Genomic DNA, 24,399 nt, shown 5'->3' with positions numbered 1-24,399 from the left:
GGTTTTTGTTTCTGGACTTTCTATGATATATTTAAAAATTATATTTAATAAGTAGAGTGGAAAGGAGGAAAAATGGTTATGTTGATTATCAGCATTATTAAGGGTTTAAATTAACTGAGAAAGCAGTTCCTACAGCCAAAACTAGACCATAAACTTCTCTTTTGGTGATGTTCTGTTTTTTGGTATTTCTCTAGAAGTCCTATTCCTATACGTGTGGAAACTACCCAACCAGCAGTGGAAAAGCCGGAAATCAAGCCTCCCCGAGTGAGGAAGTTAACAAGACAATACAGTTTGTGAGTTCTGTACTGCAAGTTTTTTGATGATAATCACAAAGTTGCTGCAAATGTTCAGTTATAAATGCTTCTTAGCCTCTCACACCATTTCCAAAGAGCCATTCCCCCAAATACAGTTTGTTTCCAATTTAGGTCATAATGGGACTTGACTTTTCTCCCTGAAAACACTACATAGTTGGCATATGTATTGATTATTGATTGCTATGTAACAAGTTACTCCAAAATTAGTGGCTTTAAACAATCCACATTTATTACCTCACAGTTCATGTGGGTTGGAAGTTCAGGCATGGCTTAAGTTGGATCTTCTGTGTCTGGGTCTCTTACAAGTTTGCATTCAAAGTGTGGACAAGGGTTGTGGTCTCATCTGAAGGCTCATTCTTGCAGATGGGAACAAGATTTTGTTCTTGTTGGCTGTTTTCTGGAGGTTGTCCTCAGTTCCTAGTCATGTAGACCTCTCCAGCTTTCTCCATCGGAGAAGGCACTCAAGAAGGGCTGGAGAGAACTGTCCCATGGCGAAAGTCACAGCCTTTTGTAACCTAATCACAAATGACATCCCATCACTTTTGCCATATTCTGTTTGTTAGAAGCAAGTCAGTAGGGCCAGCCTACACTCAAGGGTCAGGAATTACACAGGGGCATGGATACCAGGATGGGTAATCATCAGAAGCCATATCAAAAGCTGCCTCCATGGCATAATTGTGCAATGGTAGCATGGTCTGTCAACAGAGCCAAAGCTAATCACTGAGCTGAGTGAGACTTATGGGAGAAGTCCGGTCCCAGAGTATTCCAGAACCACCAGGGCCTGTCCCGTTTTGTTCAGCTTAACGAAAATTACTTGGCAACTGTATACAGAGTTGTTTTAGACTATTCTAGGAAGAACAAAATGACTTTGACAGTTTCCATCTGAGGAGGCACAATTTGTTGGAGGGAGAGACAGATTCCAAATGATTATAATCCAAAGAAGACAAGTAACTGCTGTCAGAAGAGTAGCAGTATTTTAGCAAGAGCAGTAGTGCTAATCACAGTAATAGTTCCCATTTCTTGACCTTGGCTGTGGCACTGTGCCTGGGTGTGTAATTGGCCAGAGGGCTGGGGGGGGATCTTTGCGTGCCATGGGAAGCATGGAGCTCTGGAGTCAGAAAGGCTTCTGTCAGAGTCCTGGCTAGTTTCCTGCTCTAAACTCTTGGGGAAATTACTTTTTTCAGCCTCTCTTTCCTTGTCTGGAAAATGGGTGAGATAATACCTAGCCCTGAGGAATTTGGGAAGGGTTGATGTGACATAATGCAGGTCCAGCCCATAGCAAGGAACATGGCCAGTGGATGAACTAGTTCCCTCTCCTTTCTTTTCAAGGACCTCAGAGCCTCTGAGAAAAGGTCAAGTTTAGGGGATACCCTGAGTGCAAAGTGTAGGCTGGGGAGGGTGACTCTGGATGCATATCTCAAACACCCATCTCGAGCCTGCCGCCCGCAGCTGGGGAAAAGGAAGAGGCAGCCACCTCCCACCTCATTAGCCTTAATAGAAACGCTGGACGGTTAGAGCCGCTGTATTTCCTAGGAAAGCCAAAAATGAGTAATTCAAATAATTAACAGTCCTAATGGTTTCTGGGGGACAAATTAAACCATGAAAAAAAATCTGCTCCCCTGAGGATAAAGCTGCCAGGATTAGACTTTCCTTTTACATCTTGAAACTCCAAATGCTATTATCACCTATTCAGGGTATGGGTATGTAATCATGCTGGAAACAATGACTAATACGTGGCCTAGAAGGAAAGAAAATTTAACTCACTACGGTGGCTCCTTTAAGGAAACCCTTTTTAAACCTCTCCCTTCTCTTGTGTATTTCTTAAGCTGCCCCAAAGTATTTTGCTTCAAAAATCAAAGAAAACAGCATTTTCCCCATTAGTAACAATAGCAAAATTAATGAATGAGGTTTTCCCAGTTTTAAGGTTTTGCCCCGTAAAAATAGTTCTTAAATCTTTGACACCAGTCACCACTTATTTTCTCATCTCTTCCAGTCATAGATATTGATAAGTTAATAAACACAGTGTCAAGGAATACAGATGGAAAAAAAACAGATTTCCCTTTTAAAAAAATATTTCTGCGTTACTGTTTTTGAAATACACACACACACACACACACACACACACACACACAGAGTCCTTCTGGCTGTTAGGGTATTCAGGGTTCCTAGGCCAGCCTGATGTGGATTTGGATTTTAGGGTTCCCCACATCACGATGTTCAAGTGCTCTGAGTGCGTTTTCAAATCGATGCTTTTAAGGATATACATAAAAATCTTAGGGCGCCTGGGTAGCGCAGTCGTTAAAGCGTCTGCCTTCGGCTCAGGGCGTGATCCCGGCGTTCCGGGATCAAGTCCCACATCGGGCTCCTCTGCTGGGAGTCTGCTTCTTCCTCTCTCACTCGCTTGCTGTGTTCCCTCTCTCACTGGCTGTCTCTCTGTCACATAAATAAATAAAATCTTTAAAAAAAAAAAAAATCTCAGCCATGTTCTGTCCTGGAAGTAATGACATAGGGAAGAAAGGTGTGGCTGCTGTGTGCAGAGAAGAGAAAGAAGCAGAACTCAATGTAGAATTGGAGGCAGGAAAGAGTGTCCTCTATTGATACCAGCCAGTGTGTTTAGGCAACGATGAGCTGCTGTATTTCTTCTAGAAATGTAACTTTACTATTTATTTAAACATCGTATAAAAGCCTAAAACTATTCTAAAGAGAAAAATATTCTAAGTCGGAGGAGGAATGATAACCAATTCTCTAGAATCATGCCATCAAAAATAACCTATGTTCACATTGAATGACTATTGCTGTAGACATTTTTCACATATTGTTAAAATGGAAAGAAATCATTTCAAAGAGAAGAATCCAGCTGTACATAAAATTGTACTTACTAAATGATGTTTCATGAATTTAACATGAATTTACCTCAGAAACGGAGGTTGAATTGAAAGACGCAATGTAGTTAAGCAGATTATCTCTTTGCCATAAAATCTAAGTTAGGACAAAAGGTTATAAAAACCATCAAGAATTTGGAGTCTTTTTCAATTTTAGGCAGTGTCAGTTGGCTTCCTGCTGTGGAAGATGAGCTAAGCTTTTTTTTTTTTTTTAATGGCCTATAATGTTAAACTAAATAACTATGCTTTTAAGGTTATAATTTTCTTTTTTAATGAGGCAGAAAAGAATTTTAACCCCACTCTTCCACTTAACTAGCTATGTGACCTTGAGCAAGTCATGTCACAATTGCCACCGAATAACGTCTGCTTCTCTGAAAAGTGGAGATCGTAATGCCGCAGGGCTGTTGTAAAAATTAAATGGGCTAATGCCTGTGTTACTGAGCTGATTAACTTCATCAGCGTGGATCCACATATGTGGCGTCTCACTAGTTTCCCCACTTATTTATTCCAACCTTACCTGTCCCCTTATTAAGAATAAGTCCTAAATCCTTCTCTTGGGGCTTCTCCATATACAGAAGGATCTGAAATCTCCCGGGATCCTCCACTGTGAGTCTCAGTCTCACCTCAGTTTGTGTACCGTGGCCACGTTTCCCACGAGGCCACGGCCATGAGGAGGCCCCTGTGAGGGACCCTGCTCAGGCCACGCTGGTGCTCCCTGGCCATGGACCTTTTATCTACACCATTGCTCAGCCATCCCTTCTAAAACATAACTCCGGTGCGGGGGTAGCTCTAGGAGTTCCCCATGGAAGTCCTTTAGGAGAAGGGTATCAGGGTCCCTAAGACTACCCTTGAGTTTGATGATTCACTAGAAGGACTCGCAAAACTCAGAAAAGCTGTTTTCTTCACGGTTATGGCTTATTCCAGGGGAAAGATCCAGACAAATCAGCGAAGGAAAAGGCACACAGAGTGGAGTTTAAGAAGACCGGGCACAAGCTTCTGCTTGTTTTGTCCTAGAGGAGTCACGTGGTCCGTGTTTCATTCTTCCAGCCACAAAAACACGTGACAACATATGTGAAGTCGTGCCAAGCAGGGAAACTCACCTGAGCCCTAGCACCGAGGGTTATTATTGGGGGTCAGTCACATCGTCCTGGAACCACTACCCAGTCTCCAATAACCGCCTCCCAACCCCAAGGTCAAACTGATATAGTGTGGCCCTAAGCTCTAGGCATGCAAAAGCAGGTCTTCGCTATAAGTCACATTGCTAGCATAGACTCTGTGGTATGGCCCAAGGTCAGGTATGCAGTGACACCCTTATCAGGCAGGATATTCCCAGGGCCCAGAGGTTCTCCCGGAAGCTCGTCAGCGGCCAGTGGTTCCTTTGGCACGTGCCGAGTTAGAGCTCCCCAGGCCTACAGGGTTCACCCTGTCCTGCACAGGTGGCAATCTGGTTGTCATTAGGGGATCGGGGACTTGTCTTAATTTCTGCAAGTTTGAGAAGATACTGTCCATATGAAGAATGGGCGATTGATGGCGCTGCTCTGTCCTGTGTCACTGTGCCTTGACATACTTTGCTTCCCCACAAATCCAAGCCCTGTAAACAAACCTAGAATGCCAACCTGGACTTCTCCATCGTGGTGACTTCCTGTCTAGTGTACTTTTCTGCCTGCATCATCCAATTCCACCAGAGAGGTTCTAAGACCAGAGCTACGAGGCCCCCAAATGCATGTGCCCAGCTCCTCCCTGTAGCTAGTTTATCACACCAAAGGAAAGTTGCTGTTAGGCCACGAAAGGCGCCATTATGCTTTTCACTCAGGGCAGTTGGTTATTAAATGGCTTGGATTTACCCTCCTAAGGGAAGCCACTCCCTTGGCTTCGTGGCATCTCAAAAAATTAAACATAGGACTGCCATGTGACCCAGCAATCCCACCTCCAGTGGAATTCCAAACCAAAAGAAATGAAAGCAGGGTCTCAAACACATTAGTACATCAACAGGTGCATGGATAAGCAAAATATAGTCTATCGATTCAATGGAATATTGTCTAGCCCTAAAAAGAAATGAAATGTTGACATATGATACCACATGGACAGACCTTGGAAACATTACGGTAAGTGAAATAAACCAGATATAGAAGGACATATATTGTATGATTCCACTCATGTGAGATACCTAGACTAGTCAAATTCATCCAGACAGAAAGCGGAACAGCTGTTACCAGGGGCCACAGGGAGAGGGCATTGGGATTTATTGTTCAGTGGAGACAGAGTTGCTGTTGGGGGTGATGAAAACATTTTGGCTGTAGACAGTGAGGATGGGTATACAACATCGTGAATGTGTCGAACGTCACTGAACTGTACACTGACCAACGGAGAAAACGATAAATGTTATGTATACCTTTCCATGATAAAGAAAACGATTTTTTAAATCCCTTGGCAAATGACAGAACATCTAGCCCAAATTGGCTTTGGCAAAAATGTCACTGCATTGGGTCCTGGAAGCTGGGCATCTGGCAGACATCTGTCTGGGGAGCTCCCCCCCCCCCGGCCCTCCCTCCCCTCCCCACAGCCTGTTTATTGCTGTAATGAGCAGAGCTTCATTTGCTTGTAGTAACCGCAGTGATGAAGATGACCTCCCCCCTGATCTGGCCGAGGCCGTAGGAGCGCCCACCGCCGCAGCCGCAAACCCCGCCACGGCCACCTCGCAAGTCTCCGTGCCGCTGGTGTCCCCCAAGGGCCACAAACTCAGCTCGCCTCAGACCTCAGAAGGCAAGGGCCAGCTGTCCCCAGGGGCCAAGGTATGGGGGAAAGCCCCGAAGAGTGGCTGCACTCGCTAGGAACGCAGCAGAAATTCAGTGCACAGCCTCTCGCGCGTTTAAACTCAGCCGTGCGCTCCTAAAGCAAGGGAAACAGACACCAGGGCAGGGTTTTTCTGTAACTCTCCCCGAAAGATGACCTGTTTATGAGATGCAATGGTATAATAAAGCCCTCGTGCACCGTACTTTAAGAGAAATGGAAGAGATTTTTGAGGGCAATTTGGTTTTAGAATATCATCCCTACGTAATCTATAGTACACTGTAAGTATAGAAAACAAGACATGTTTTCGCCCCATAATGGAAAATTTGGAAGAGTAAAAACATAGAACTGTCCCCATCCCGTGCCTTATATTGGATGGCCCGTATGAATAGTTTGAAAGTGGGGAATATTATTTTATCAGTTTGCAATTTCAGGACGTTGCTAGCTATGCAAATGGGCTGTGATAAAGGCCTTACTCAAGACATTTCTCTTGGTTTTCTCTGAGTGACCCTTAGCTGTGATCATTCTACACCGTGAGTGGTCCAAATGCATTCAAACCTATTACTCTACCAGTAGACATCCAGTCAAAGGCTGCCTGGTCTGTGGACCCCACTGAGAAATGGTGGTGGTGTGGGGTAGGAGTCCCGAAGGCAAAACCAGACCCCAGACTCTGCTCCCAGCCAGTCCCTCCACATGCCTTACGGCTGCTTGAAACAAGCAGTTACTCCATAGGCCTTGTTCCTACAAGCCTGCTTCCTTGGCCTAAAAATAGGAATAAGGTGTGCTTTCCTGCCCAGCCTATGGGCCAGCATCAGATCCAGTAGAGGGGACATCTGGCCAAACATGTCGTGATTCCCGGTAGCCTCTAGGTAACAATGGAATGGCCCAGGCCACATCCTGCTTGACCATGGCCAGGCATTTACCAGCTCCCTTCCCAGGATCTTTGGGAATCCCTATGTGGTCCTCAACAGGAGACCCTGCTCAGGCCAGGGACCCCTCAGACTGAGGCTCCCTGCTTTTGGGTCAATCACCTCCTGGTATCTCAACCGGGGTTCCCCTGCCTTGTGCAGAGTCCCTCATACTGCTTTGTTCTGAGTGTGGACACAGGTTCCTAGCACCTGTTCTCCACCATGGTTAAAACCAAGCAAAAAAAAAAAAAAAATTATGAAACAAAGGAGAGTTCAGTGGGGATGTGGGTGGCATCCTACCAGAGGCCACAGGGCTCCCTCTCCTGGCCATCTCTCTCCTTAGGGCCCTTTTCGTGCCAAGTTGATGGGGCTTATTTTTTTTCCCATAAAGGGCCTCTTGGCCTTCCATGCTGCTAAGACTCCAGGGCAGGAGGGGAAAAAAATGTTTTCCCCAAAGCTGAACATGGTTTTCAGAGATACCTCCTCCCACCATGAAGATCTTCCTCATTATTAAGCAGATGACATTAAAAAAAAATTTTTTTTTTTTTTTGAGTAAACTCCATGCCACACGTAGGGCTTAAACTCATGACCCTGAGATCAAGGATTGCGCGCTCTACCAGCTGAGCCAGCCAGGCGCCCCCTGTGCTCATGAGTTTAGCTCCTTAAGGCCTTGACCCTCTTGATCCAGGATGGAAGCTTTGCTCTCTATATATTCAAAGGACTCTTTGAAGCATTTCCCCCCACCAAAGACCAGTCCAAGAGCACTCAAAGCACTTAAAGGAAGTTGTTTGCACCTTTTAAAAAGGCAGCTCTCTAGCCTACACACTCTTTCTGCCCGTTAAGGTTTCAGAAGACATTTGGGGTTTGGCTTCTATAATTTGCACACTGCTGGGCAAGTGAACCATATGGGGGACTGGCAGGGTCATGGGCTCAGCGGTGGAAGGGAGGGAGGGGGGAGGGAGGAAACTCCGTGTTTTCCGGTGACATTCCCCTAACCGTCCAGAGCCAGCACTAACCAGCAATCTTCTTATGTGCCTTCCTAGAGTCCCTCTGACCGAGGAGGTGCCTTTACCCTGGAGCCAGGCGATCTCCTGATGGACTTCACAGAAGCTACCCCTCTGGTAATCTTCCCATTTTGCTAAAACCAGAAAAGCCACAGACCATAGAAACACCTTGGCAGTGGGACGGATGCACAGAGGTGGGCATTGCTGTCGGGAAGGCTCTTCCTCTTGTCCTGCTCACAGCCTGGAGGCTCAGGGATCAGCCTTCTCTGGGGGTTCAGGCACCTGGGTCCCTTTCCCTCCAAAAGCCCTCCAGGGAGGTGGTGCTCCCTTTCCCCTGAGGGTGGCCGCAGGGGTCCCACCCCGCCTGTATGCTGCTTCCCAAGCCTGTAGGGCTCCTTGGTGCTTGGGTCTTGGCTTCTCGGCTTCCTGGGCTGCTCCCCGCATGCCCACCCATGGGGCATCTTTTGCTGCCGCTTCCAGCAATGTGCTCTGGTCTGAAGTACTGGCTCAAGGCCTCACCCCAGCTTCCCAGGCCCCTCGTGCCCCCCTGTCATCCTCCATCCTCTGCATATAGGTCTCCCCTTAGGATGTCCCTCATGGGACTCCTGTAGGTGAGAAACCCTTTCAGTGGAGAGAGCGCTGGACCGGGAGTCATGCAAGCCAGACTTGGCTCCAATCTCTGCTCCCCTCCTTAGGAGCCTTATCAGGGGATAAAAGATGCCATTGTTCACCATGTCTGCCCCAGAGTGTTCGAATGATCTCATGAGACAGAGAGAACCCTTGAAGAATACAAAAGCACCATAAATGTGTGTGAGATATTATGAACAGTATCAGATGACACAGGCAAACTTGGATGTGCCTTGGGCTGGGCTCAGCCTGATACCCAAGTGTACCTGAGCGTAAATCAGGGTCCACAAGTGTGGAGCGTGACTCAAAATGTGAACCAAGTCAAAACCTCCCTCCTGAGAGCTCAGTACACACCTGGCTGTGTGTGAGGCTCTGGCAGTGGGCAAGGCAGCTAGAGGCTGGAGGGGAGTCGGGTGGATAAAGGGCGGGCACGACAGGACAGCCGTGCAGAAGATGCTCGGGGAGAAGCCCCAAGTGGGAGTCATTCAGGCCTGGCTCCTGGAGGAGCAGGTGGTGGATAGGAGGGTTTCCAGAAGGCTTTTTCAAGAGGGGACGAATGAGGCAAAATACTGTCTGGGCTTTAGGAATGATCACTGTCCCTGCTCCAGCTGGCACAAGGCAATCATTTGTAATTTATACAGTTGTGCTTCTCCTCTGGGGCGTTGGGACAGTCTGAGAGCTTCAAGTCAGCATGTTTGGGTAACAGCAGAGAACTGACAGTGGGTGAGACAGCTTACTCCAGGAACCTTCAGAGTTACTCTCTTCCCATGTTGGAGAAAATGCAGCCAAGTTATTGACGGCCTTCTTCTTAGACAAATTGCCAAGACAGGGTAAACCAGAAGCAGGGCCTTCCCTCATCCCCTCGCCATCCTTTTGCTCAGATGAGGAAGCTGAGTCACAAAGTGGGGTAACCACACAGGGACCGAGCTATTCCAAGCCCAAGTGTTCTCGCTCCTTCTCTGGTGCCCTTTGCATCATCAGATTGGGCTGAATCTGGCATCTGGATTTCAGAAACTTGACGCTTTGAAGCAGAGCAATGCCTGGAAGGAGGGCTGTGTTTAACACACTCCCCAGACTGAGAAAGCAGAACAAGGGATGTGGAGGACGAGACAGCAAGTTAAGCAGCCTGGGCCTGGCGCTCCATCAGTATCCCAACTGAGTATCCCAGCTGAGGCCTTACACCCGAGGAGGGCCACGCGTGGGGGCTGGAAGCCAGGGCCGCAGTCTGAGGGCATCAATCTAGCTGGAGGGCAGCAAACCCCAAAGGGACCTGAGAACCTCTAGGTCACAACCTGAGGGCCTATGAAGGCAGAAAGGGGAGAAAGCTAAGTTCCTAGGCCCACGTTGAAGAAAACATGCCAGGCAGGAATAGAAGCCAGTGGGAGAAGATCTGTCTCTGAGTTAGGCTCTTGAGAAACTTCCAGACTGCTGAAGCATGTTGCCATTAATGCCATTTGAGAGTCTACAGAAACTGTTACTGTTGTGAGACCCAGTGCCTAACCCTGTCTGGGGCCACTGAGAAAAAGAAGGCTTCATAGTACTAGGGTTTTGAAGTATGGGTAGGAGTTTGCCAGGTGGAGCAAACGGACCAAAGCATTCTACGGAGGGTACGGCATGAGCAAAATACTGCGTATTTATTAAAGGTTCTGGCAGATCTGAGAAACTCGGGTTAGTTTGCCAAAAAAATATTTCATGGCTCTGACAGGAGTGATAGGATTCCCTTAAAAACCATCGTGTTGCAGGTCCAGCTGGTAGATTTCATTGCCCCATCTTTATCTTTTCTTTGAACGTAATGGTCTGAGATTAGAAAGGGAGCAGCATCTGCCAGGGACCCAGAGGTCTCCTGACCGGAAGTCTGCAGTGAATACGTGTTCTCAGGGTGAAGCATCCTTTGTCTCGCTTGTGTGGGTTTGAGGTGTGAGTGCGTGTCCAGGCCGCATGTTCGCACAGAAGGTATGCTGGAGGGCTGGTATTTTGATGACAGCCCACTCCATTTGGGCCTTTCTTGGCATCACTGGCTTGGACCAAAATTTCACTCAAGTCCTGTCTCCACCAGCGCCGAAGGGTCCTCGAGAGGAAGGGGAACTCCAGCAGCCTGCTTCTCCTGTCTGGTCCTCTTCCCTCCATTTCCTCCATCTGCTCCGCCCAGCATCATAGAAATAGAAGCAGTGGTCCTCTCTGTTCTTGTCGGGAAGAGAGTGGGGTGCGGTGTCTCTGCCCCCGAGGACAGTGGAGGAGAGACTGGATTTAGGGTCTGGGACTAGATGAGACTCCTAAAGCCACAGCACCACCGCGGTTCCTTGGGCCAGAGCTAGAAGGACCACAGAGAGAGGGCTGGGACCAGATTCTCTTGCCTTCATTCAACAGCGTTCTACCAAGGCCTTATCGGTGCTAGTTTAACCCTTACGACTCCAGCCCTGATGATCCAGTCTCTGTGTGGAGTGGTTTTCAAAGAAGCAGAGTCCAAACAACTGAGAATAATAGCGTTTCTGTCTTTAACTGGCATCTCTCAAAAAGCATTCAAAATTACCACCTCCCTGGTAACACTTCTCAAATCTCATTTTGCTTCCTTCTTAATTCTCTTGCACCCTGCACGACTCCAAGGATTTTCATCCTCAAACTCTCCAAAAAAACATCTTTCCAGTGTCACTCTTGCAACACTTTTTCCTCCTTTTTCCATATCTTTTCTTCTCCCATCCCCAACTCTTTTATTATGTAGCTCAATTTGGCAATAGAATCGCTACAGCCTGGGGAGCTTGTGGCTTCCCAGGTTGGAATCCGCATCACAGACCTGCCAATCAGACTGGAGTTTCTGGCCAGGATGGGGCGCGAGGGTGGGGAGGGAAGAAGGCAAGTGAGTGAAGACCGCACCACTGTCCCTTTGGTATTCTCTTTTGGAAGGAGAGTGTGGGCTCCCACACGGGGGTGCTGATGTTAACAGACTGGAGGGAGGGGACATTGACATATCAGTCAAGTCCCCCACTCCAGGTCTGTGGCGGCAGCTTCCCTCCCCAGGTGACATACCCCACAAACACCTATGTCTTCTGTGTTCCTGATGCTTTCTTTTTAGGGCTTGTCCCTCCGCGATCCCCGATCCCCAATCCCCGATCCCCGTGCTGCAGGAACTACTCACCTAGCTGCAAAGCAGAAGCGCTTAGGACCCAGGTCTGCTCTGGGCCAGAGACTATTAGTCTAGAGTTCATGTGCCAGGGAGGAGACTGGACTGGCCTGGCCAGACCAGGGTTGTGTAGGGTAAAAAACAGGCCTGGCTTGGCTGTCAGAAGAACTGGTTTTCCATCTATCTCAATAACTTAGTTTTTATTTTTGAGCCTTGTTCTATCAGGAGGGCTGAAGCTTGATCCCAAGTGAAATCAGGGTGCCTCTTCCATCTTCCTGGGGATTCACCCATCTTCTCCAGGGCACAGGAAGATGGAGGGAAGTCTCTTTAGTTTGTGATGTCATCTGTTTGCTGGTACATCTGGGGCACTCCCTGCTTCCCTCATGCCCCTTTTGGGTGGGTGGAAGTCACTGTCCTGCTGGGATAAGGATCTCAATCTGCTGGACATGCCACGCAGCCATTCTTTCTGCCCGGGGGCCTCTGCCTTCCCAGCTCTAGCTGAGCAGAGGGACACTAGTCCCGCTCTGCTCTTTAATCCCTGTGCCCTAGCCTCAGCCCCGGGAGGCAGGGCACAGGCCCCTCTGCTCAGTACTTCCTAATGTCTACCCCTCCTCACTTTGCCTCTGACTTTTCTCTCCAGCCTTCAAACTGGCAACCTCTTTTCTTATCTGGATGACGAAGAAGCTTTCACATTTCTATCTTCATTTGTCTATGCCAAAAATCTTTCTCTTCTCCAAGGAGTCAGATTTTAAACCTCAAAAGCCAAGTAGCTTAGAAGAACCTAGCTGCCTGAATGTGGAAAGAAGCCAAGGAGGAGAGGAAATGCCAGGAGAAAAAAATAAAATGGTATTTCAAAATAGTATCCAATTACACGTGTTATCTTATTTCCTGTCATTTACTAACAGATGCATGTTTAGAAGGGTCATAAATGCTGTGGGATGGATCGACCTTTCTTTACCGTAGAAGTCCAATGCTAGGCAAAGCCTTAAGTCATTCGCCATAACCTTCAGCTAAGACACTAGTGGCTGGTGCCCATTTTGGCATCTAGGCAGTATGTCCATATTTGTTGAGTCATTTACGCCAGCTTTTATTTTCTTCAGAAAGCACACAGGAGTGCCAGCTTATCTGCAGAGGCTAAGGCCCTGTGGCCTGGGGTCCCTGGTGTGGTTGGTTCTGCCTGGGGCAGTGCTGAGAAGTGAGGGGGTGGGGGAGCAGGCTGGAGCCCACTTCAGTCAGGTCTCGAATGCCATCTCGTGGAGGGTAGGATTCGCCCCGAGGACAGGAGAGAGCAGTAGAGGGATTCTCAGTAGGCTGCTAAAACGGGACGGCAGGTGGTGCATGCGGACTTGAAGTTTCTGAAGAATGGATGCAGAACCAGTTGACACGAGGGTCGAGAACCATGGATTTAGACTTTGCAGAGGCCATTTTTCAGCATCTCCAAATCTGAGTAGTAAAGCAAGGTGGTCGCCAAGACTGTTGGAGATTCTGGCGGTAAAAGCCCTTTGGAAATGGTCCAGGACCCCATAATGGTAAAGAGGTCAGCGTCAGATCAGTTTGGAGTCAGAAAAGACTGCTGAATGGTCTCGCTAGTGTTGTAGTGAAACTTGCCCTGAGGCTCTGCTTCCTTCATTACGGCAGGATGTTACCGACTAGTTAAGGAAGCTCTCTTGAACTAAAAAAGATGTGTGTATTTACTGTCTGGAGTGAATGGTTCCTCCTGGCAACCCACACTAATCCTGTCAGTGGCCCCCTCTCCTAGCCTCAGAGCCTCCTCTCTCCACCATCCTCATCCTCACCAGGACAAGCTGCTGGACCTCTGCTGGTGCATGGCACTCTTTAGGGCCGGGGTGGGGAACCCAGCACCCCGAGCGATGTGGCATTTTCTCACAATGCTTGATATCTTCCAGCTACAGCAACAGGGTACCTTGGCGGCGACCCAAGGTGTCACGGCCTGGGCCAGGGGGATGGGTTGGGGGGGGGGGAAGCAGGGCCAGTATGTTTTCTGAACACAGATAACAGAAAGCCATGCAGAGTAAATCCGTAAGCCCATGTTCCTCCTTGCTGAGAGATGTCTTTCCTGGAGCACTCTTTCGGACATCTGCTGACCTGTACACCCTGATGGGAGCCCTTATTAGCAGAGGGCAGGAGGCCACTAGGCGTGGACGGCCAGCACGCTCAAGCGTGTGGCCTCTCCTCACATTGCCCCCGTGGCTAGCGTCACTCATTCATCACGGCTCTCTTTCTGGCGTGGCCCCGGAAGCTGCTGTCAGGCCCGCGCAGTCGGTCCAGAGATGGCCCCTGCCTGCCAACCCCGAGAATGGGGTTTCGATGGGTTGTTCTGCTCAGATAGTGAGAAGACAGATGAGAGCCAGAGAGGAGGAGAGAAGGTGGGGAGAGGAGGGAGGAGGGGGGCCTAGAAGCCAGCTGGCCGAAGGCTAGAAGCAGGCTGGGGCGAGGCTGGCTCCAGAGCAGGCTGGAGTTGACAGATCCTTCTTGCACTGTGCTATCTTTCTCTCCTCCCTTCCCTTCTCTCCTCTGCCTCCTCCCCCTCTCTCCTCTGCCTCCTCCCCTTCTCTCCTCTCCTCGTGAGCAGGCAGAGCCCGCCAGCGCCCCCCACTGTGCCCACTCTCGCTGTTCTCCTCCACTCTCTCCCCCCATGAAGGAAGAGACCACTGGAGTTTGCATGCACCCTCCAATCAAAACGAGGCTGGTAGGTACCCTGGCAGGGAGAGGGGCCTGGCCAGGAGAGGTGAGGCGGGCAGGGGCCACCAGGTGGCCACCCCGCTGGTGTGCGTGACCTTCTGCGAGGGCCTGGCTCACAGGTGCTCTGTCTCCAGGACGGATATGTAGTTTGGCCAAATGAGGTCGCACAGGCTGCTGTCCTGCTCTGTGTCTCTAGATCTCAAGAACCAGGAAGAGTTTGTTCTCCTAAAGCTTGGATGAGCATAGATGCTTTTCCCAGAAAGGAAAAAGAAAATCTTAGTTGCATTTCTATTGAAAATAAAAACTTTTTTCACTTGTCTTTTCCTGCTATGTTTCAAGATAACAGGATGAGTGTTACATAACAGCCTGAAAAGAATCACCTGTAGTCCCAACCTAGCACAATTTTTTTCATTTTTGCATGTGTCCGTCTAATATTTATTTGTATTCATTCATAATTTTACGAAGTGAAATCATAGTATCCATATCATCTCCTGTTTTTCTCTTTCCACTGAGTGTTCGATTGTTTCTATCTTGTTCTTGTTACTACAACGTATGTGACTGTTTACCTTCCATCCAGTGCGTGGCCTCCCATTTACCTAACCCACTCTTCCGGCAGGATGCAGGCTTGGTTCCCAGCGTGTCACTATGCGAGGGAACACAGATAGCTTTTGTGTCAGGTATTTTATTTTCTTAGGCTAGACCCTGCTGGTTTCAATATTGTGACTTTGGCTCTGCTCCCTTTCTAAAGTGGTTATACCAAGTGACAGCAGCAACGGAAGAGTGACTACGCCTTGCCACAGCCGAGCAGCACAGAGTGTAACTGTTGGGGTAGATTTTTGTCTTATTTAGAAAAGACACAGTATAATTCATGGAAGCTGCCGATGTTCACATGTCTTTAATAGCAGTAATAAACCTCTGTTCCCTTTTACCTCACGATGGTCTGAGAGTCTTATCTGATTGTGACCTTTCACTTTGCTCTTGGTCTCGGCGCACACGCCGAACCACCAGGCCATGGGCGGAGAAGGCACCACGGGCTTCCCCTGGGTCCTCTCACTGTGTTGCAGGCAGCCACTATCAGCAATCTGACCTGGCACCTGAGTCTTAAGGCACTTGGGGGCCCGTTCTGGGAATTTTGAGATGTTTGAAGAGGCCAGAGAGAATTTGGGGCAGGGGAGCAGGCGTGGACTGGGCATCTCCGTGCACATCGCAGAGACACGGTCATTCTCAGATTGGCTGAGAACTACTCCACCCATTCAGAAAAGCCTCGGCAGATTTGGGTCTGTTCAGATGTGCTCTTGCTCACCCCTACCTTAACCCCCACTAGAGTGACTCAAGAGCATCAAATAACTACTCCAGGGTCCACAGACAAGCCCCGCGGAGAGACGAGAGCAGCTGCCCACGGGCAGCGGTGGCCTCAGTGTCCAGGCTGCAGCCCTCTGGTGACAGGTGGCAGAGTGCGCATTCCCCAGAAGGTGGGCGCGCAGTTTCTGTGCCCTGAGGGCCGCAGGCAAAGCTAGTACCAGAGTTGTTGGGCCCCTGGAGCTGCTGGCGGTCCTCTAGGCTGGTATAAAGAAATAAGCATACTCCACATTTCTCAAGGCCTCCGGGAGGCCAAAGACAAAATAACCAAAGAGAAAGAAATGGAAGCAAAGGCTCTTTTCGGCTCCCCACCACGACCTGATCAGGCCAGTGCACACACCCCCCCCCCCCCCCCCGCTTCAGACCAGCCCTGTGCAGTAGCCGCCCCTAGCACTGGGCCGTCTGATCATGGTGCCTTATATCCCCAAGGCCGCAGTGGCAGGATTCTCACATGCTTACGGGGGCTTCCCCAAGGTCGTCTTCTGTGGCCCACGATTTACAGGGAGTCCAATAACTAAAGGGAATAGACAGGAAATACTTTCTGGCCTAATCAGTGCAAGCCTCCTGGTACTGTGTCCACCGTCACAGACTGTGTCCCAGGATGTGGCCTGTCAGCAGCCTCTAGTCCTTTCCCCACAGCCATGGGGAAGCGGGCAGCAGCCACCCAGGCAGCTCTGGCTGCCTCATTACACACCCTGACCATGGCCTTGAATGGATCAGGCCATACATAGGGCCCGGCATGCCTAGGAGGCCCACACAGCCTCCAGGGAAAGGTGTTCCAGGGCGAGGCAAGCATGGGGTGCCCTACAAACATGGGACCGCAGCCTGTCACCCAGCCTGCTGGGTCCCGGCCCTACAACACAAGGATTGGTGCAGATATGACCACTGGCCAAGAGTCCTCAGGGACCTTCTGTTTCCCTATACAAACAATGAGGGCTCTGCGCGTGTTCCCCTGAAACTTTCAGTTCGGTTTTAAAAGTGCACTACCAAAAATTTCAAAACTTTGTTTTCATGTAAGTAACCCTCTCGTCTCTCTCTTTTTTGAAGATAAAAACTTTCCCGGCTGATACAGTGACCCCATTTCCTGATGCTTTCAATTCAGGGCCACAGTTCACCGTAAGTAGATTCAGAAAACAGGTCTGTGTTTTAAAATGTTGTTCCCGTGCCGCATGCTTTTCTGTGGCATGCTAGACGGCAATGTCAGCAGCTTTTTTTTTCTTTTTTCTTTTTTTAAGATTTATTTATTTTGGGGCACCTGGGTGGCTTAGTCGGTTAAGCATCTGCCTTCGGCTCAGGTCATGATCCCAGGGTCCTGGGATCCAATCCCACGTCAGGCTCCCTGCTCTTCAGGGAGCCTGCTTCTCCCTCTCCCTCTGCCTACCACTTCCCCTGCTTGTGCTCTCTCCTTCTGTCAAATAAATAAAATCTTAAAAAATATATATTTATTTATTTTGAGGGGTGCCTGGGTGGCTCAGTCAGTTTGGCATCTGCCTCCAGCTCAGGTCATGATCCCAGGGTCCTGGGATCTAGCCCCACATCAGTCTCCCTGCTCAGTGGAAAACCTGCTTCTTCCTCTCCCTCTTCCCTCCCACCCCTTCTTGTGTGGCTCGCTCTCTCTCAAATAAATAAAATCTTTAAAAAAAGATTGATTGATTTTGAGAGAAAGTGAGAGCAAGAGGTGGGGGAGGGAGACTCTCAAGCAGACTCTGCACTGAACCTGGAGCCCGACACAGGGCTCGCTCCCAGGAGCCCCGAGATCGTGACCCGAGTCATCATGAAGAGTCGAACCCTCCACCCTCTGAGCCACCCAGGTGCCCCGACAGCTTCTTTTAATCAGGTGAACTCTGCTCTGAAGTGACATTTAGTACATTTAATGTCACACAACTACTCCCTCTAGCTCCGAAGCATTTTTCTCATCCCCAAAGGAAATCTCGTTCCCATGAAGCAATCGCTCCCATTTCCCCCCTCCCGCCAGCCCCTGGCTCCCGCCGATCTGCTTTCTGTCTCTGTGGATTTCCCTAGTGTGGCTATTTCAGATAAATGGAATCGTAGACTACATGACCTTTGTGCCTGGCTTCTATCACGGGGCCTCATGCTTTTGAGGCTCGTGTGTCTGGTAGGGTGTACCAGTATTTCGTTCTTTCTACGGTGGCATAATGTTCCATTGCATATGTATACCCCAATTTGTTGATCCATTCATTCCCTGGGGGGTATTTGGGTTGTTTCTACCTTCTGGCTGTTGTGAATAGTGCTGCCGTGAACATGTGTGTGCATGTATTTGTTTGAGTTCCGGTCTCCACTTTGGGGTTCGGTGTACATCTTGATGATGGTGTGATCTTAGGTAGTCGCTTTGCCAGTCCTGGCACCCGTCTCCTCTTATTTGAGTGGGAACGGTAATATGAGTATCTTCCTTGTATCCGGTGAAGGCGAGGATCAAAAGGGCTCAAGGAGTTGGCAGAACTTTACCAACCGCAGAATGTCCCGCAAGTGTCAAGTGTGGTGGCTGTTTCTCGAGGGCCGGCAAGGCAGAGGGGTGTGATCAATGAGAGCAGGGAGTCATGACAACCCACTTCACGTCCCCACCTCCCTTTGTGTCACGGGACCGCTGATTAAAGCTCTGCAAAATGTCGACATATTCTTAAACATTTAAATGCTGTACTTTCCTCATCTGCAAAATGGGCGCGTTTGATGCTGTTCAGGCTTCTTTTCAGCTGCAAGTCTTTCCTTTCATTGAAAGCTTCTGCAGAACTCGCTGGATGAGTGGCTGCAGGGAGCAAAGTGGGGAGTCTGGGATCACCTCTTCCTTTGCCTCACCCTCTCCTCTTCCCAGGGATCAGAGTTTGTAGTCCCTAGAACTGAGTGAGGTGGGCTCTGGGAGGCCTAGGGTAACCAAAAGTGCCGTCTGGCGAGCTGGGTGATGGTACTGCCTGAGGCGGCTCTAGCCACGTGGACAGAGAGGGAGGAAGCAGTGGCTGGTGCAGCCTTCAGAGGTTGAGCAGAGGTAGGAAGGTGTCCAGCAGTCCAGGCAGAGGCAAAAACAGGTTCCTAGAATAATACATTTCTAAGGTCATGAGCTGCTTCCGGCACCTGCCTTGGAAGAACCAGAGGGCAGAGACACAGGGGCTGGGCCGGGGCACTCATCCTGGCCCTGCGGTTTCACTGGGCACAGCTCCCCTTCCCTCAGCTGACCCATGGCGGGCACTCTGGCCTCCTGCCCAGGCTTGGCAGTGCTACGAGACACCCAGGGAAGCCTTCCTGAAAAGCTGGGGGCCAAGATGGAGCAGGAAGCCAGTGTCAGAAACCACACTGGGACTTTTAAGAACTGGGCAAGAGTATCTCAAGGGCAGCAATTTTACCAAGTTTCAAGATAATACAGATGCCGCCAGCCTGGGGACCATACTTTGGGAAGCACTGAGATAGTGGTGAAAAACACCAATTACGGGGTCTGTTAATACTGGTCCTAAATACTAGTTCTTAATACTTACTGTGTGACCTTGGTAAAATTACTTAACCTCTCTGAACCTTTTCTTTTTCATAAAATCAGTTCTAAGATATGCATTTTTTTCACCTTTTAAATCTCTGAAATCAGAGGCGCCTGGGTGGCTCAGTCAGTTAAGCATCTGCCTTTCGGCTCAGGTCGTGATCCCAGGGTCCTGGGATCTGGCTCCCTGCTCAGTGGGGAGCCTGCTTCTCTCTCTCCCTCTGCCTACTTGTGCTCTCTCTTTCTCTCTGTCAAATAAATAAATAAATAAAATCTTTCAAAAAATTAAAAAAAATAAATCTCTGAAATCAGAACATTCATTACATGAGTGGGTGTGACAAGGTTTGAATGGCCACATTTTTCTTTCTCTGTGGCACATGCAAAAATGGTGGATCTAACAATGGATGGTGTCAAACGCGAGGAAATATGACCTCTACCTTAAGGATTGTCAAGAGGTAATACATGTAAAGTGCTTCGCATAGTGCCTGGCACAAAATAAAATCATTTAATAAGTGGTAATTGATTTTAGCTATTATTAAAAAAATAACAGGAACTGCATGGAAAGGCTTAGGGAGTCTCTGACAGTGTGAAAATGGAACCCAAATTGAGATTGATTTCCTCTTTTCTGTTTCCTCTCCAGGCGGACTTTAGAGACAGTAAATTACCATGCTGTCCTGGCCAGTCTTCCCCACTGATTCCAGCAGTGACCCTGAGGCCTTTGACAGAGACCATGTCCACAGTGCAGACCATCTACACCACCCGGAAGCCTGTCTCTCTGGCGGCCAGGTGAGTGAGACCAGCAGGGACCGGTAGGGGCTCTGGTGACAGGGAAAGTGGGCGTGGGCTCTAGTTTCATTGCGTCTGTGACATCTATTTGTTTATTTTTCCATTCATTTATTCTGTACATATTTATTGAAATGTCTACAAAGGCTAGAGAGTATTCTAGGCCCTAGCGATGTACAATAAATAAAACAGAAATCCTACCTTTACGGAGTTTACCATTTAGTGTCGGGGGAGAGGAGACAGATATTAAATAAATGAGTGTGAATGTGTGTGTGTGTGGGCGGGGGGAGAGAGAGAGAGAGAGAGAAGGGAGAGAGGATGAGAGAGAGAGAGATGATGACAAGCTAGGGAGGAAAATGAAACCAAGAAGGGCAGGGGGCATGCAGGGCGGGCCTCATTGAGGTGGCTTGTAAGCAGAAACCCAAAGCAGGAAGTGCAGATATTTGGGGAAATGGTATCCTCATCAGAGGAACAGCCAGTTCTAAGACCTCTGAGATGGAGCACGGCCGGAATGGTTAAGGAAGGGTAAGGGGGCCAGCGTAGCCAGAGCGGGATGAATGACAGGACAAGAGCCCCCGTGAAGTTGGAGGTTGGGGCCAGATTGTACTTGTTGGCCACAGAAGAAACTGATTTCTACCCTGTATGAGATTACTGAAAAACTTGGTTTGTGCTTTAGATGTGTGTGTGTGTGTGTGTGTGTGTGTGTCCATGCATGCGTGTGTGCGCGTGCACATAAACAATGGAGACAGATCCCATAGTTAGGCAATGGGGCCTGAGGGCCAAGAAGTCAGAGGCAACCCTCAAAACAGCCAATTTTATTTCATACAATTTTTTTTATTAAAATACGGGGGAGAGGGGACTCTGGGAGAAAGTGCATTTGAAACCTATTGACAGCACGACCTAAAGAAATCTAGCCCCCGGACATCTTGCCCGCTCATTCAGAAGACCTTTACTGAGAGGCTGCTGGGTACCAGGTCCTACACTTAGCTCTGGGGCTTCAGAGATGAATGACATATATGGCCAGTCTGCTGGGGACCAGTGCCTTGAGGAACTCTCAGTCTGGGGGGAGACCCAGTAGGCAGCTAGACAATTTCAGGTCGTTGTAACGCTAGCAAAGGTCGGGGGTCCTTAAGGAGCCTGAAAGGGAAAGTCAAGAACCAAGGTCAGGAAAGAAGACAGGGAGGTGACACTGTTCTTGACCTTTTTTAGTGGAATCTCATTATTTTGTCTTCTTCAGTGCAGAGACGCTCCGACAGGAACTGGAGAGAGAGAAAATGATGAAAAGACTGTTGATGACCGAACTGTGAAATTCTCCCCTTGTTGCCTGGAGGATGGCATGGTGCCTTCTGTCCGTTTTCTTTCTTCGGGCTTTGTGTGCTCGCGCCAGCACAACACACAGATGTGTGCTCTGTTCACCCAGGTCTCTGTGGTTGGTTCAGGTCAGCTTCTGGCTTGACTTTGATGGGAGAAGTTATTTTCTGTCTCCTGAGTATTAGAGTTTTTCTGCTACTCAATCTAGTTGGGACGGGATTTGGGAAGCCTAGGAGAAGAAAGAAGGGGAGATGGGATTCCCTTTTTAGTACTACCTGTGTGTCCTATATTAATAACCACAGGGGTTAATATGGCACGGAATCCTTTGCTATCAGTCTCAACCATGATTTTGTATGATTGAAACTTGCACCAAGCTTCGACTGTTTGTTAAAGAATCATTTTTAATGAGAGACTAATTCTTTACTGCTGGTTTTTCATTTACACTGGTAATTATACAGATCTTATAAAGTCGTTCACACTCATTTTTATTCAGACATGAATCGATGAACTAAAACAAGAAAGTTGTGATCACCAGGACTGAAGTGCACCAGTGAAATCTGAAATACACTTTAAATTATGGATTCATGGGATATGATATTATTTGGGATAAACAGAATTTTTCATTGAACCCAAAGTAGGAAATTAGAGCTGAAATTGTCTAAAAATCCTTACAAGGATAAGATGATTCAATATCAGGATTTATTTGGATGCTCCGTAAAGGAAAATTATTTCTGAAGTTGATTAATTCTTGTCCTGTTGATAGAACCTTGACCAGATGACACTTTGTTCTCTTTTTATATAGTTTAAAGAAATGTGTTTTTAAATTTTTATTATGCACTTGAACAACTTTGCAGGAATATAGGCACCCCCCTCACCACAGACCAGCCCTCTCAATTGTTTCCCGAGCTCTCAGTGAATATGCACACATTTTTTCATAGCTGTGATCAGTGAGTACGTACTCTTTGGTTGTACTTCTCCACCTCACACATATCTTCCCTTTTCAACACAGATCCTGCTCTCACCAATTTCAATGTCTGTATATCCATGTAACATGGTTAACCTCACTCCTCCCTATTAGATATTTGAGTTATTTCCAATTTTTCACTCTTATAAATAGTGCTGCTATGAATGTCTTTGTAAAAAAAAAAAAAATGCTCCTTCCTTTGGATTCTTCCCTTGGGAATATCTCCAAAGAGGGATTACAAGGTCAAAGAGCATGAACTATTTTATAGCTCTTGTTTCATATTGCCAGACTGCTTTCTAGAAAGATCCAATCTCTGGGTTGGAAGGACCTTACAGGTCGTTAGTTCAATTCCCCTATTCCCTCTGAATGCTTGAATCCCTCTACAATTTATGATGCCACCAGCAATGTATAAGCATTATTTCTACTTACCAGTAGTTCTGCCAGTATTGGGTTTTGCCATTTTAATTTATTTTTGCTAGTTTAATAGGTGTGTATAGTTGTTCTTGAAAGGTTGTTCTATTTCATTAATTGCTAGCAAGGCTGAGCACTTTTCCGTGTGATGATTTACTAGCTGTATTTCCTTCTATGTAGAATGTCCATCCATTTCTTACGACCACTTGTTAAGTGTAATCGATCTTGTATATTTGTATCAGAACTGTATTTTTATGTTGTATTGTATAGTTTGCTCTCCTGTCCCTATCCTTAAAACTGAATGGTGCCAATAATTTGATACTAATGATTATAAAAAAAATGTAATGCCTCATTTACTAGCATTGTTGTAAGATGAGGTATGTAAGCAAATATTCAGAGAACAGAGGATTAACCCTTTAAGTGCTGAATCTTTAAAATTTTCATATTTTTTTGAGGGAAATCTTTCTAAAATGCGTTACGCACTTCCCTGCCTTAGGAAACAGTACACTGGAGAGTATTTAACCTTTTCTTGATGAGTCATGGTCATCATTATGAACATCAGCCCCTTTTGTACCTTGGTGTGGTGCGGTGATGTCATCAGGAGCTATCAAAATACACAGGGCTTGGCTTTGCCTTTCACGGACTATTGTGCTGTTCTCACTGATGAATTGTACTGCTTTCTGCTCTATTGGTGAAGCCATCTGGGGCATTTGTGGTGTTTGGGACTTTTTACTCCCATACTAGATGACCCCTGGCTATACTTTTAAAACAGCTTTACCTGTTCTTTATCTCGTGCACACGATCCAAAATGTGTCCCTGTACAAGTCGGGGGAGCTCTCTGTGTCTGGGGTTGTAACCTCTTGCCAATCCAGCACCCTCCTCCTAACCTGCTTTCTGAGTCTTCTGCTCTTCACCTCCTGCTCTCCGACGGAAACCTCCATGGCAGAACGGAAGTTTTCTTGGAGAAGCCAGGGAACCAAGTAAGACATATGTGTCAGGTGTGCTTTGCTTCTGAGGAGGGTTGCATGGGCTTTGGGGACGCTCTTTTCAGGAGGCTCTGAGCCTCCTGCTTTTTCCCCCCACATCCCCCTGGGTTCACAGATGTTCAGAAGTTGATGTCACTGGAAGTCTGATCCCAACAAGTTGGCTGTTACTGTATATGAAAACCCAGTACCTTTGGCAGCTCAGCTCTAACCAGTAAAATCAAGAGGATTCCATTGTTTCAGCAGTTGTCCTGATTATTTGCCTACTTAAATGTATGACGGGCGCTCGGCATGGTGACCTGAGGACATGATATCGTGTTGGGTGGATTCATGGGGACAAAAATAAATGGATAGAATTGCTTTACCTTTTTAATATACTTAACACAAAACAACAGCATCATACAGTCACACGACACATACCTTATGTTTAGGGGTCGGGGGGTGGGGCACGCTTATTGACATAATCATGCCAGAATAAGAGCTCTGAACCATGGACCACAGTCTCCTGGTGGGCATGGGGAGGGTAGGGAGGGGTACTACGAGGGGCCTGGGAATCCTGCAATTCACGGGTTTGTGGATCACAGGCTGCAGAGAAGATCCTTATGTTTGAAGAGTTTAGAAACTAGGTCCTAAAGCATTCTGAAGATCCCATCTGAATGCACCCCAAATTTTGTATTCCCAAAATATCACAGGAATATTCTGAGATCTGTATCTTTCTTTCATCACCTCAGTTTTTTTAAAACTTGAAATTCACCATATCA

The 24,399-nt window shown here is 47.9% G+C and overlaps 1 protein-coding gene across 2 annotated transcripts in view; it reads left to right on the top strand.

The window, feature by feature from the left end:
- The window catches only part of EPB41L4B (erythrocyte membrane protein band 4.1 like 4B), a 126,723-nt gene extending 102,853 nt beyond the window's left edge, over nucleotides 1-23,870 (top strand). Inside the window, exons 20-26 of one of the 2 annotated variants that reach the window (XM_057313650.1) lie at nucleotides 195-293; nucleotides 5,811-5,988; nucleotides 7,938-8,015; nucleotides 14,237-14,353; nucleotides 16,753-16,821; nucleotides 19,827-19,972; nucleotides 21,207-23,870. In XM_057313650.1, coding sequence (XP_057169633.1) covers nucleotides 195-293; nucleotides 5,811-5,988; nucleotides 7,938-8,015; nucleotides 14,237-14,353; nucleotides 16,753-16,821; nucleotides 19,827-19,972; nucleotides 21,207-21,276 — 757 coding nt within the window. In that variant the 3' untranslated portion in view covers nucleotides 21,277-23,870. Of the gene's footprint in view, nucleotides 1-194; nucleotides 294-5,801; nucleotides 5,989-7,937; nucleotides 8,016-14,236; nucleotides 14,354-16,752; nucleotides 16,822-19,826; nucleotides 19,973-21,206 lie in introns of both variants that reach the window. The other variant, XM_026506568.4, reaches the window with a different exon arrangement.
- The last annotated feature ends 529 nt before the right edge of the window (nucleotides 23,871-24,399 follow it).

Source organism: Ursus arctos, unplaced genomic scaffold (assembly GCF_023065955.2).
Source record: "Ursus arctos isolate Adak ecotype North America unplaced genomic scaffold, UrsArc2.0 scaffold_18, whole genome shotgun sequence".
Lineage (NCBI taxonomy): Eukaryota > Metazoa > Chordata > Mammalia > Carnivora > Ursidae > Ursus > Ursus arctos.
The sequence above is the reverse complement of the archived record's forward strand: the minus strand, read 5'-3'. Positions and strand labels throughout refer to the sequence as shown.